Below are 14,534 nucleotides of genomic sequence, written 5' to 3' on the forward strand. Positions count from 1 at the left end.
GAACGACTATATGGTACATAATTTTGTTGTTAACATGTACTGATTGCTGCTCTAATAGTGAAAACTAATTGAATAATTTTGTATAATATATTAAAATTTATAGATCTGTGGCGGCACGGGCCACGGAACTTTCCAACGGCTCCGGATGCAAAGCGCGACGCCGCCAAAGCGCAACACCGACGTGCCCAATGTACCATCGATATCTTCACACTCTTTCCGCCGAATTCTCGGAAGAGCATACACGTGCCAGCACTGGCGGCACATCTAATGAATGCACGCTAGTGGGGGATATCGATGGGCTACGAAGGGAAGAATCTGCGCGATCCGAAACAAAAGCAGAGTCAGTCTGTCTTGCGCTATTAAATGTGTAACTCCTCGGTACTATTTGCATAGCAACGCGTCGAATGATCTCTCGGTGTCTATCGTTATTTGTTAGTTGTTACCTGTTGTCTGTTAAGTGTAATTGTTAGTTGTTAATTGTTAACTCTGATTGTTGATTATTTCTAATTAAACTATTGTTCGTTAAAAACACCAAGAGTAGTTCCTTACGCACCTATCACCATACCACCTCAAACTGGTGACCCCGACGTGATTTAACGTGACATTTTGTGAAAGAGGTGACCGTGATAGTGCTATCGTTTTTAACCACCGATTTTGAGTGCACCGCGACGATGGAAAGTAATACACAGGGAACCATAGCCAGCCAGGTGATCAGCATGTCTCCACTGCTGCCCACGAACACGGCGGCATGGTTTGCCCTTCTGGAGAGACAATTCGAGGCAGCGCGAATTACGGAAGACACCATTAAGTACGTTACGCTGGTAAAATGCCTCAACGATCAACAGCTCCAGGACGTCGAAGACCTGATGACGAACCTTCCAGACATCGGACGCTACGAGAAATTAAAACATGCGCTCATTCGCAAATTATCCGATACGGACGCGACCCGGATAAAGAAGTTGGTGGAAAGCGAGGAGATGGGAGATAGAAAGCCATCCCAGTTTTATCAACATTTAAAAAAACTCTCCAGCCCCTCCACGCCCGATGATTTTACCCTCACGCTGTGGAGGAACCGATTACCCGCCCGCATCAGGCGTATCCTCGCGGCAGTCGACGATTCGGACCCAGAAAGGTTATTGCGGCAGGCGGACCTGATCGCTGAAGAATTCACGGAGGATTTTCAGCGCACCGCCCGAGTAACGGCAGTAATGGACCCACCAGCGCAAAACGCTGGAGTATACGAACCAATGGCCGCCGCAATCAACGTGTTGAGTGAGCGAATATCACAGTTGCAGGCACAGATGAACGCGTTGAGCATCATTAATCATCGTCGACCACGATCACGATCACGCTCGCGTTCGCGATACCACCGACGTTCGCGCTCGCGAGATCGGCCACGGCAAGACGATCTGTGTTTCTATCATGCAAAGTTCGGAGAACGCGCGAGGAGCTGTCGTTTCCCATGCACGTGGAAGTCGGGAAACGAGACCAGCCGTCCGTAGACGCGGCAGACGACGACGGCCTGAGATCCCGCCGCATCTTCGTTACGGACAAAGGAACGAAGATCTCTTTCCTCGTAGACACCGGCGCCGACATCAGCGTATACCCCCGCAGTAAAATCCATAGGCACGTCAAGAAAAACACGTACGAACTATTCGCGGCCAACGGGACGCGCATCGCAACGTATGGTACCACTGCGATTGGCCTTAACCTGTCCCTAAGACGAGCCTTCAAGTGGAACTTCGTAATTGCTGACGTTCAAACGCCTATCATAGGCGTAGATTTTTTAAGCCATTATGGGTTGCTCGTGGACCCGCGAAACAAACGACTCCTCGACACGACAACCCAATTATCATCAAGGGGATATGCTGCCACGACGGAAGAAATATCCATCAAAACCGTAATCGGCGAATCGGTCTACCATCGACTTTTGGCGGAGTTTCCGGATCTAACTCGCCCACCGGCCTTCGGACGAGAGAAAATCCGACACAGTGTGGTACACCATATTGAAACCACACCCGGGCCACCCGTCTACAGTAAACCTCGACGTCTCGCACCGGATCGTCTCAAGCAAGTCAAGGCGGATTTTGCAGCAATGATCGAGCAAGGAGTGATGCGGCCATCGAAGAGTCCATGGGCATCACCCCTGCATGTCGTCCCAAAGAAGGACGGAAGTCTACGACCATGCGGCGACTATCGTGCGTTGAACGCTCGCACCATACCCGACAGGTACTCCCCACCACACATCGAAGATATCGCGCAACATCTGTACGGTAAGCGTGTCTACTCAAAAATCGACCTTGTCCGCGCTTACCACCAAATCCCGATCGCGCCAGAAGACGTTAAGAAAACCGCGATCACGACACCTTTCGGACTTTTCGAAGCAACCAACATGATGTTTGGGCTTCGAAACACCGCGCAAACGTGTCAAAGATTCGTTGACGAAATTACCCGTGGTCTGGACTTCGTGTTCGCTTACATAGACGATTTCTTAATCGCATCCGAAACCGAAGAACAAGATCGCGAACACCTTCGGATTTTGTTTGAACGCTTAAACGAGTATGGCGTAGTCATCAACCCAGTAAAGTGCGAATTCGGTATGAACGAAATCACATTCTCGGGACACACCGTAAACGCCGACGGGATAAAGCCGCTAGCCGAACGCGTTGACGCTATTGTAGAAGTACCGCTCCCCGGGACCGTTAAAGCACTACGCAGGTACCTCGGTATGATTAATTTCTATCGACGTTTCATACCGGGGGCCGCAAAAATTTTTCAACCCCTAAACGACCTATTAAAAGGAGGAAAAAAGGGCAACGCGCCCATCAAATGGACAGAGCAATCCGAAGCCAGCTTCCGCGAGTCGAAACGCGCCCTCGCTAACGCCACGATGTTAGCGCATTCGATACCTGGCGCACCTGTTAGCCTCGCGGTAGACGCATCCGACTATGCAATAGGAGCGGTCCTCCAGCAACGCGTCAACGACTCTTGGCAGCCGTTAGGTTTCCTTACCAAACCGTTGAACTCCGCGCAGCGAAAGTACAGCGCGTACGACCGCGAATTACTCGCTATGTACACTGCGGTAAAGCGATTTCGACACGCCATTGAAGGGAGAAATTTTATAATTTACACCGATCATAAACCCCTTACATATGCGTTCAACCAAGATCCTGATAAGTGTTCGCCGCGACAATTCCGGCAACTAGATTGCATCGGACAATTCACTACCGACATAAGATATATCAAGGGGTTAGACAATAATGTTGCCGACGCTCTGTCACGCATCGAAGCGATAGGAAAGTCTGTGGACCATCGAGCTCTCGCCGCCGCGCAAGAAGCCGACAAAGAACTAAGCAACATCGTCAACTCCGGTACATCCGCGCTACGGTTAAAGAAAATACGTTTCCCCGATCACGACGTAGAAATATATTGCGACGTATCGGGTGACTTTGTACGACCGTACGTACCGAAATCCTTGCGGCGCGACGTATTTAATTCGCTCCATGGACTTTCCCATCCAGGGATACGTGCCACTCAAAACCTGGTGACGACGCGTTTCGTCTGGCCGTCCATAAACAAGGACTCCCGAAATTGGACACGACAATGTATCCCGTGTCAACAATGTAAAGTCACCAGGCACGTATCCTCACCCGTCGGAACATTCGGAGAATTAGCGGGCCGTTTCGAACACTTACACATAGACATTATCGCGATGCCATATTCAAAAGGCTACCGATATTGTCTAACGTGTATCGACCGTTTTTCGCGTTGGCCCGAAGCCATTCCCATCGCCGACATGGAGGCGGCAACCGTCGCTTCGGCTCTCCTTTCCACGTGGATATCTCGTTTCGGCGTGCCTTTAAAAATAACGACCGATCAAGGACGCCAGTTCGAGTCGAACCTATTTAACGAACTATGCCGGTTGCTCGGCATCAGACATTTGCGCACGACAGCCTATCACCCCGCCTCCAACGGGATGGTAGGGCGCCTGCACCGACAACTAAAAGCAGCAATCAAATGCCACGATACGAGCAACTGGGTGGATATCTTGCCGATAGTTCTATTAGGCATACGAACGGCTATTAAAGAGGACCTAAACGCGACGGCAGCCGAAATGGTTTATGGCACCGGCATACGATTGCCGGCAGAATTTTTTGTACCGACTAAACAACAGGCCAATTCGGAATTCGCAAGTCGCCTAAAAGACCGAATAGGAAAAATCAGGCCTCATCCAATTACGCGACACGGCGAAAGGAGAACCTTCGTGTTCCGCGACCTCGAAACATCGCCTTATGTATTTCTGCGTCGCGACGCCATCGGAGACCCCTTACAACCACCCTACGACGGGCCGTATCAGGTTATAGAGCGAGGAAAAAAGACCTTCACTATTAAAATAAATAATAAAAACGTAATAGTGTCCATAGACCGATTGAAACCCGCATTTCTATTTAACGATAATATTGAACACCATAGCACGGAAAAGCGCAATGGAACGATACCGCCTGGTGCCCGAAACGAACAAAGCGAAGGGTACTCAAGAGTTCATCACACCACACGCGCGGGCAGGAGAGTTCGATTTCCTGATTGGTTTCAGGCGGGTCTCGGATAGGCGTTAGGAGCCTATTAGACACTTTAAAAGATTCTGCACCATCAAGGATTGTAAATGTTTCAAGTAGTGCACACAAGCGTGGCAAAATTACATTCGACGATTTGAATAATGAGAAAACCTATGAGCCTGGCGAAGCATATGCACAGAGCAAATTAGCTAACATTCTATTTACAAAGGAATTGGCAAATAAATTGAAAGGTTTTGTCATTTTAACAGAAAATAAAATTTATTTTTGAATAAATAATACAATCGATAAAGCATTATTTTTTATGTCATATAGGAACTGGTGTTACAGTGAATGCCGTCCATCCTGGTATAGTACGAACAGAAATAACGCGATATATGGGAATTTATCAAAACTTTTTAGGTAGATTGGCTGTAGATACTCTTTATTAAAACCAATAGTACATTAAAGTATGACATTCGAAGAATATTGTATAAAATTTTCACGGAGAAATATTAAAAAATACGGCAATGGCAGTAATTATTCGGACGTGTCTCGGAAAAAAGTAGAATTGCTCATAACTTGGTGCTGAATCATCTGAAATCAAAAACTCAAAGTTCATTCGTTAGGTAACAGTTTTCCCCAGGTAACGCTGGGAGGGTTTTTCGAAATTTCAATTTTTCACTTTTTTGGAACACTTTGAAGGGAAAATTAGCCGCAAATTTTTCAACAAATTTTCGCAAAATCGGCTAATGACAATAAATCATTCTTTCAAGCAGAAGGAAAACGGGAACTATTAATGCTTTTGAATTATATAGCTACCTCTTGTCCTCTCCCTGAACCTACCTAGAAGGAGTTTACCACTCGTCATCGTAACCCTCCGCCAAATACCGACAATAAGAAGCTGTCCCTTGATGATAAAATATATTCAAAGCCAACGATATTTACAATATAATCATCGGGATAGCTCAAGCGACCGACTACTATATCGATCAAATATTTCTCTGCTGTACTTACTATATACTTAATACGACGACTGTGTAATTAATGCATAAGAAATAATAAGGCGATGGTAGATGTATCGTTCAATGTTTCAATATGTCGGAGACGAAACGACGCCGGGGCCCCTCCTAACCTCCTAACATTGTAATCTAGAGTCTACTATAGCCGTAATGAAACAATCGCAGTTATCCAAGCCGATGGTAACTGTTCGGGATTAGTGACGGTGAGCTTTGGCTCGGGGCGACAGCCTGCCGCCCAACGTAGCCACGGTCAACGGGACAGGTGCTCCGTCTAACAAAGGTGCGGACCGGTGTTATGACCCTCATTAAAGGGGTAATAATAAATTAGAATCGCACTTTCCTCCAACTCTGTTGTCATTGTATATTCTCAGAAGCATTCTCGGACTTTCCGTAATTAAGAAGGTTTCGCAAACCTGGAGCACAATCCGTCTGTCCTTTAAACCGTGTTTCATACACCAAACAAATGAACAACTGTTTAGGCTTTACCTGCCTGTTAATTAGGGGGCCCCCTTAAAAGTCTTAACCCACGCAGTGGGGGCAAACATGAAGGGAAGTGGCGTCTATGTAAGCTCGACAACTAGCTTGGAGATCACATTCCCAATTCGACTATCGAACAGAACGTTTGAAAGTTCTTGACGCTTCGAAGTTCTTGACGTTTGAAAATTCTCGACGTTCGAAAGTTCTTCGTGTTTGGAAGCGCTTCGCGATTGAAAGAGTCCTTATACATCTTCACCACACTTGGAGCAGTAAGTATTTTATTTCCTTCAAATCGTTTCTTCCACTGATTTTTCAAACAATTTGTTTGAAATTATTTATTTTATTTCTTTATTTATTATTTATTTATTTTTTATTTATCTATCTTAATTTTATTTTTCCAGATTCTTCTTCGCATTTGGAAGTACTTCGAGTTCGAAAGTTCTTCACGTTTGGAAGCGCTTCGCGATTGAAAGCGTCCTTATACATCTTCACCACACTTGGAGCAGTAAGTATTTTATTTCCTTCAAATCGTTTCTTCCACTGATTTTTCAAACAATTTGTTTGAAATTATTTATTTTATTTCTTTATTTATTATTTATTTATTTTTTATTTATCTATCTTAATTTTATTTTTCCAGATTCTTCTTCGCATTTGGAAGTACTTCGATTTCGAAAGTTCTTCACGTTTGGAAGCGCTTCGCGATTGAAAGCGTCCTTATACATCTTCACCACACTTGGAGCAGTAAGTATTTTATTTCCTTCAAATCGTTTCTTCCACTGATTTTTCAAACAATTTGTTTGAAATTATTTATTTTATTTCTTTATTTATTATTTATTTATCTTTTATTTACCTATCTTAATTTTATTTTTCCAGATCGTGCCTTATAGCAAAACGATGGGAGAGTGCCCGCTTGGTTACAATAGCTTGCACATCAGAACACAATCTCGAGACAGTTTACCACCGAATTACGTTATGGTGAGCTTTATTTGCCCATGTGGTGAATTCATCTCGGAATTTGGCCTGCATCGCTACCTTTTATACCATCTGACGGGAAGTACGGGACGAAGATCAGGCAACCCAGCAATGCGTCCATATCTCCAGTTGCTCACCAGGTTGCAAGCAGAAGCAATTCTGCGGTGTCGCAGGAATACGAATGAAGATGAACAAGAAAAAGAAGAAGAAGAAGAAGAAGAAGAAGAATACTCTCCTGATCGCTAAACTAATTAGACTTGGGAACTACTTTATATGGGAACTACTACTTACTTTACTTGGGAACTGTAAATAGATGTTGTGTATAACAGGCTCATCACACATAAGTTGTATTGTACATTATAGTAAATAAATTTTATACTTCTACTTAAAAGATAGATTCTAAATTTTTCTTTATCCCTTCTATCCCTTCAATTCCAATTTATCATATAATAGATTATAACTTCTGTCCAGTTTGTTAAAATTTCTTTAACAACTTCTGCGCTTCCTGTTTAGCATCTCGATCATCTTCGTTCTTTGCAGGATAATCAAGGGCCATTTTTAAATATTTCGTAGCTAGCTCTTTTTGATTTAATTTTAAGTAGGTTTTTCCCAACATTAATAAATTTTGACTATAGAAATTGGGATCAATTTCCTCTGCAGTTTCAAAATATTTTAGAGCTTCCTCGAATGATGAAGATGGCGGTTCTCCAAATATTACAGATGCAATTTTTCTTTGATACCATGTTAAATCAGCAACTTGATAGCACCAAGTACCAAGCATGTACATAAGTGTTGGTTCTTTTGGATTTAGTTCCATTGCTCTCTGCGACATTAAACATATTCGATACAATTTCTTGACATTGTGTCAGGGAATGAAATATTTATAAGTATATATATATATATATTAATATATTATCATGAAATATACCTGCATATGTTTCTTAATATTATATGACTCTTTTATTTGTGCTTTTACTCCTTCATAAAGAGTCTTAGAATTAAGAAGAATCGATGCCCATTTGTGTGCAGCCCAATTATCCTCTTTTATCTCAAGTGCTTCAAGTATTAAATCATAAGCTTCGAAAATTAATTTCTTTCCATCCACTTCACTCACAATTTTAGACAATTTATACATTGCTCTACACAAACGCCATATAATTTCAATATCACCGCTATCCTATAAAAATATTCAATTTTATTATCTACATTTATAAGTGATATACATAATGTCATTACTTATTAATTTATTAGAAGGTCATGTATTTCCTGGTATTGTTCTTGCTCGTATAATGCATCGGCTTTTGCTATTAGAACTTCTTTTGTAGTTATGATTGCTTCGTTGTCACCTCTCTTTTTTGTAAGACCCCAAATACCCATAGCAGTGAACGACGATATGGTACATAATTTTGTTGTTAACATGTACTGATTGGTCTAACAAAGGTGCGGACCGGTGTTATGACACTCATTAAAGGGGTAATAATAAATTAGAATCGCACTTTCCTCCAACTCTGTTGTCATTGTATATTCTCAGAAGCATTCTCGGACTTTCCGTAATTAAGAAGGTTTCGCATACCTGAAGCACAATCCGTCTGTCCTTTAAACCGTGTTTCATACACCAAACAAATGAACAACTGCTTAGGCTTTACCTGCCTGTTTATTAGGGGGCCCCCTTAAAAGTCTTAACCCACGCAGTGGGGGCAAACATGAAGGGAAGTGGCGTCTATATAAGCTCGACAACTAGCTTGGAGATCACATTCCCAATTCGACTATCGAACAGAACGTTTGAAAGTTCTTGACGCTTCGAAGTTCTTGACGTTTGAAAATTCTCGACGTTCGAAAGTTCTTCGTGTTTGGAAGCGCTTCGCGATTGAAAGAGTCCTTATACATCTTCACCACACTTGGAGCAGTAAGTATTTTATTTCCTTCAAATCGTTTCTTCCACTGATTTTTCAAACAATTTGTTTGAAATTATTTATTTTATTTCTTTATTTATTATTTATTTATTTTTTATTTATCTATCTTAATTTTATTTTTCCAGATTCTTCTTCGCATTTGGAAGTACTTCGAGTTCGAAAGTTCTTCACGTTTGGAAGCGCTTCGCGATTGAAAGCGTCCTTATACATCTTCACCACACTTGGAGCAGTAAGTATTTTATTTCCTTCAAATCGTTTCTTCCACTGATTTTTCAAACAATTTGTTTGAAATTATTTATTTTATTTCTTTATTTATTATTTATTTATCTTTTATTTACCTATCTTAATTTTATTTTTCCAGATCGTGCCTTATAGCAAAACGATGGGAGAGTGCCCGCTTGGTTACAATAGCTTGCACATCAGAACACAATCTCGAGACAGTTTACCACCGAATTACGTTATGGTGAGCTTTATTTGCCCATGTGGTGAATTCATCTCGCTATTTGGCCTGCATCGCTACCTTTTATACCATCTGACGGGAAGTACGGGACGAAGATCAGGCAACCCAGCAATGCGTCCATATCTCCAGTTGCTCACCAGGTTGCAAGCAGAAGCAATTCTGCGGTGTCGCAGGAATACGAATGAAGATGAACAAGAAAAAGAAGAAGAAGAAGAAGAAGAAGAAGAATACTCTCCTGATCGCTAAACTAATTAGACTTGGGAACTACTTTATATGGGAACTACTACTTACTTTACTTGGGAACTGTAAATAGATGTTGTGTATAACAGGCTCATCACACATAAGTTGTATTGTACATTATAGTAAATAAATTTTATACTTCTACTTAAAAGATAGATTCTAAATTTTTCTTTATCCCTTCTATCCCTTCAATTCCAATTTATCATATAATAGATTATAACTTCTGTCCAGTTTGTTAAAATTTCTTTAACAACTTCTGCGCTTCCTGTTTAGCATCTCGATCATCTTCGTTCTTTGCAGGATAATCAAGGGCCATTTTTAAATATTTCGTAGCTAGCTCTTTTTGATTTAATTTTAAGTAGGTTTTTCCCAACATTAATAAATTTTGACTATAGAAATTGGGATCAATTTCCTCTGCAGTTTCAAAATATTTTAGAGCTTCCTCGAATGATGAAGATGGCGGTTCTCCAAATATTACAGATGCAATTTTTCTTTGATACCATGTTAAATCAGCAACTTGATAGCACCAAGTACCAAGCATGTACGTAAGTGTTGGTTCTTTTGGATTTAGTTCCATTGCTCTCTGCGACATTAAACATATTCGATACAATTTCTTGACATTGTGTCAGGGAAGGAAATATTTATAAGTATATATATATATATATTAATATATTATCATGAAATATACCTGCATATGTTTCTTAATATTATATGACTCTTTTATTTGTGCTTTTACTCCTTCATAAAGAGTCTTAGAATTAAGAAGAATCGATGCCCATTTGTGTGCAGCCCAATTATCCTCTTTTATCTCAAGTGCTTCAAGTATTAAATCATAAGCTTCGAAAATTAATTTCTTTCCATCCACTTCACTCACAATTTTAGACAATTTATACATTGCTCTACACAAACGCCATATAATTTCAATATCACCGCTATCCTATAAAAATATTCAATTTTATTATCTACATTTATAAGTGATATACATAATGTCATTACTTATTAATTTATTAGAAGGTCATGTATTTCCTGGTATTGTTCTTGCTCGTATAATGCATCGGCTTTTGCTATTAGAACTTCTTTTGTAGTTATGATTGCTTCGTTGTCACCTCTCTTTTTTGTAAGACCCCAAATACCCATAGCAGTGAACGACGATATGGTACATAATTTTGTTGTTAACATGTACTGATTGGTCTAACAAAGGTGCGGACCGGTGTTATGACACTCATTAAAGGGGTAATAATAAATTAGAATCGCACTTTCCTCCAACTCTGTTGTCATTGTATATTCTCAGAAGCATTCTCGGACTTTCCGTAATTAAGAAGGTTTCGCATACCTGAAGCACAATCCGTCTGTCCTTTAAACCGTGTTTCATACACCAAACAAATGAACAACTGCTTAGGCTTTACCTGCCTGTTTATTAGGGGGCCCCCTTAAAAGTCTTAACCCACGCAGTGGGGGCAAACATGAAGGGAAGTGGCGTCTATGTAAGCTCGACAACTAGCTTGGAGATCACATTTCCAATTCGACTATCGAACAGAACGTTTGAAAGTTCTTGACGCTTCGAAGTTCTTGACGTTTGAAAATTCTCGACGTTCGAAAGTTCTTCGTGTTTGGAAGCGCTTCGCGATTGAAAGAGTCCTTATACATCTTCACCACACTTGGAGCAGTAAGTATTTTATTTCCTTCAAATCGTTTCTTCCACTGATTTTTCAAACAATTTGTTTGAAATTATTTATTTTATTTCTTTATTTATTATTTATTTATTTTTTATTTATCTATCTTAATTTTATTTTTCCAGATTCTTCTTCGCATTTGGAAGTACTTCGAGTTCGAAAGTTCTTCACGTTTGGAAGCGCTTCGCGATTGAAAGCGTCCTTATACATCTTCACCACACTTGGAGCAGTAAGTATTTTATTTCCTTCAAATCGTTTCTTCCACTGATTTTTCAAACAATTTGTTTGAAATTATTTATTTTATTTCTTTATTTATTATTTATTTATTTTTTATTTATCTATCTTAATTTTATTTTTCCAGATTCTTCTTCGCATTTGGAAGTACTTCGATTTCGAAAGTTCTTCACGTTTGGAAGCGCTTCGCGATTGAAAGCGTCCTTATACATCTTCACCACACTTGGAGCAGTAAGTATTTTATTTCCTTCAAATCGTTTCTTCCACTGATTTTTCAAACAATTTGTTTGAAATTATTTATTTTATTTCTTTATTTATTATTTATTTATCTTTTATTTACCTATCTTAATTTTATTTTTCCAGATCGTGCCTTATAGCAAAACGATGGGAGAGTGCCCGCTTGGTTACAATAGCTTGCACATCAGAACACAATCTCGAGACAGTTTACCACCGAATTACGTTATGGTGAGCTTTATTTGCCCATGTGGTGAATTCATCTCGGAATTTGGCCTGCATCGCTACCTTTTATACCATCTGACGGGAAGTACGGGACGAAGATCAGGCAACCCAGCAATGCGTCCATATCTCCAGTTGCTCACCAGGTTGCAAGCAGAAGCAATTCTGCGGCGTCGCAGGAATACGAATGAAGATGAACAAGAAAAAGAAGAAGAAGAAGAAGAAGAAGAATACTCTCCTGATCGCTAAACTAATTAGACTTGGGAACTACTTTATATGGGAACTACTACTTACTTTACTTGGGAACTGTAAATAGATGTTGTGTATAACAGGCTCATCACACATAAGTTGTATTGTACATTATAGTAAATAAATTTTATACTTCTACTTAAAAGATAGATTCTAAATTTTTCTTTATCCCTTCTATCCCTTCAATTCCAATTTATCATATAATAGATTATAACTTCTGTCCAGTTTGTTAAAATTTCTTTAACAACTTCTGCGCTTCCTGTTTAGCATCTCGATCATCTTCGTTCTTTGCAGGATAATCAAGGGCCATTTTTAAATATTTCGTAGCTAGCTCTTTTTGATTTAATTTTAAGTAGGTTTTTCCCAACATTAATAAATTTTGACTATAGAAATTGGGATCAATTTCCTCTGCAGTTTCAAAATATTTTAGAGCTTCCTCGAATGATGAAGATGGCGGTTCTCCAAATATTACAGATGCAATTTTTCTTTGATACCATGTTAAATCAGCAACTTGATAGCACCAAGTACCAAGCATGTACATAAGTGTTGGTTCTTTTGGATTTAGTTCCATTGCTCTCTGCGACATTAAACATATTCGATACAATTGCTTGACATTGTGTCAGGGAATGAAATATTTATAAGTATATATATATATATATATATATATATATATATATATATATATATATATATTAATATATTATCATGAAATATACCAGCATATGTTTCTTAATATTATATGACTCTTTTATTTGTGCTTTTACTCCTTCATAAAGAGTCTTAGAATTAAGAAGAATCGATGCCCATTTGTGTGCAGCCCAATTATCCTCTTTTATCTCAAGTGCTTCAAGTATTAAATCATAAGCTTCGAAAATTAATTTCTTTCCATCCACTTCACTCACAATTTTAGACAATTTATACATTGCTCTACACAAACGCCATATAATTTCAATATCACCGCTATCCTATAAAAATATTCAATTTTATTATCTACATTTATAAGTGATATACATAATGTCATTACTTTATAATTTATTAGAAGGTCATGTATTTCCTGGTATTGTTCTTGCTCGTATAATGCATCGGCTTTTGCTATTAGAACTTCTTTTGTAGTTATGATTGCTTCGTTGTCACCTCTCCTTTTTGTAAGACCCCAAATACCCATAGCAGTGAACGACTATATGGTACATAATTTTGTTGTTAACATGTACTGATTGCTGCTCTAATAATGAAAACTAATTGAATAATTTTGTATAATATATTAAAATTTATAGATCATTAATATTAACATTACACTTACAATTTGCAAGCGGTCAGATTATCAAGTTAAAGCTAATATCGACTAAAATTAGAAAATTTCTCTGGTTGCAACGAAGTTTAAAAATCTTATGCAATAATAGAAAAGTAATAAAAAATAAAATCGTGCTTAGATATAATTCCAAACCTTTGAAATGTGTGGATTGAAATCTTCTATGAATAAGCGTTCTTTGTAATACTTTTATATCTCTGATAACGAATAACGCTCTCCGTAACGACATATTAAATTATAGTATTTACAGAAAAAAATAAAAAATTTGTACAATATACAACGTGTTCAGATTTGATTAATTATGACAGATGTAATTCTGACAGCAAAATTAGAAAATTCCACGTCAGATGAGAATCGAATAAAGTACACAAACATTAACAGCATTGACAGATTCGATACTGAAAACTCGATATTTTCAATTCGATTTATCGTAAAGATGTTGTGTGCGCGCGTGTGTGTGTGTCTTCATCTATTTTCTGTTACTGTCTGATACGTTCAAATACGATCAATTATATAAAATATGTCGGAGAGGACATTAGAATTAGGGTTAGGGGCGTGAAACGAATCTTCGTTTGGGTTACACGTTGTCGTTATGCAATAGAGAAGACATTGACTAGTGCAAATACGATTATTATAGAGCCGGACAAGTAACCGTGGTAGTTAGGCACTCGAGAAACTAATGACAATGATCCTAGGTTCAATAACGAATCCGCGGTCGACGGGATGATAGATGAACGTACTCACAAAATCTAAGTCGGATGCGTGATATTCACTGGTCGTAAAGGGTTACTCCTTTCATCAGTGAGATCGCGAACGAGAATGCCTTTCCCGTCCCGATGATGCCACAGAGGAAAACTATAATGGGGTGTGTCTAAGGATACGAGATCATCGGATTCGTCGAGAAAAGCCTTCGTTCAGGAAGTAAGGGAAATTGACGTTGCTGCTAATTGGTCAATCTCCATATCGGTGGTTAGAA

The 14,534-nt window shown here is 39.4% G+C and overlaps 1 protein-coding gene across 1 annotated transcript; it reads right to left on the minus strand.

Moving 5' to 3' along the window:
* Positions 1-12,478: 12,478 nt before the first annotated feature.
* On the minus strand, positions 12,479-13,423 carry LOC117165155 (regulator of microtubule dynamics protein 1-like; the record flags this gene model as incomplete). Its single annotated transcript, XM_033348615.2, has 3 exons — positions 12,479-12,826; positions 12,966-13,214; positions 13,274-13,423. Coding segments are annotated over 3 exons (747 nt in total), but the record flags the coding sequence as incomplete, so codon positions are not given.
* Positions 13,424-14,534: the final 1,111 nt, after the last annotated feature.

This window comes from Bombus vancouverensis, chromosome 17, assembly GCF_051014615.1.
Source record: "Bombus vancouverensis nearcticus chromosome 17, iyBomVanc1_principal, whole genome shotgun sequence".
Classification (NCBI taxonomy): Eukaryota; Metazoa; Arthropoda; class Insecta; order Hymenoptera; family Apidae; genus Bombus; species Bombus vancouverensis.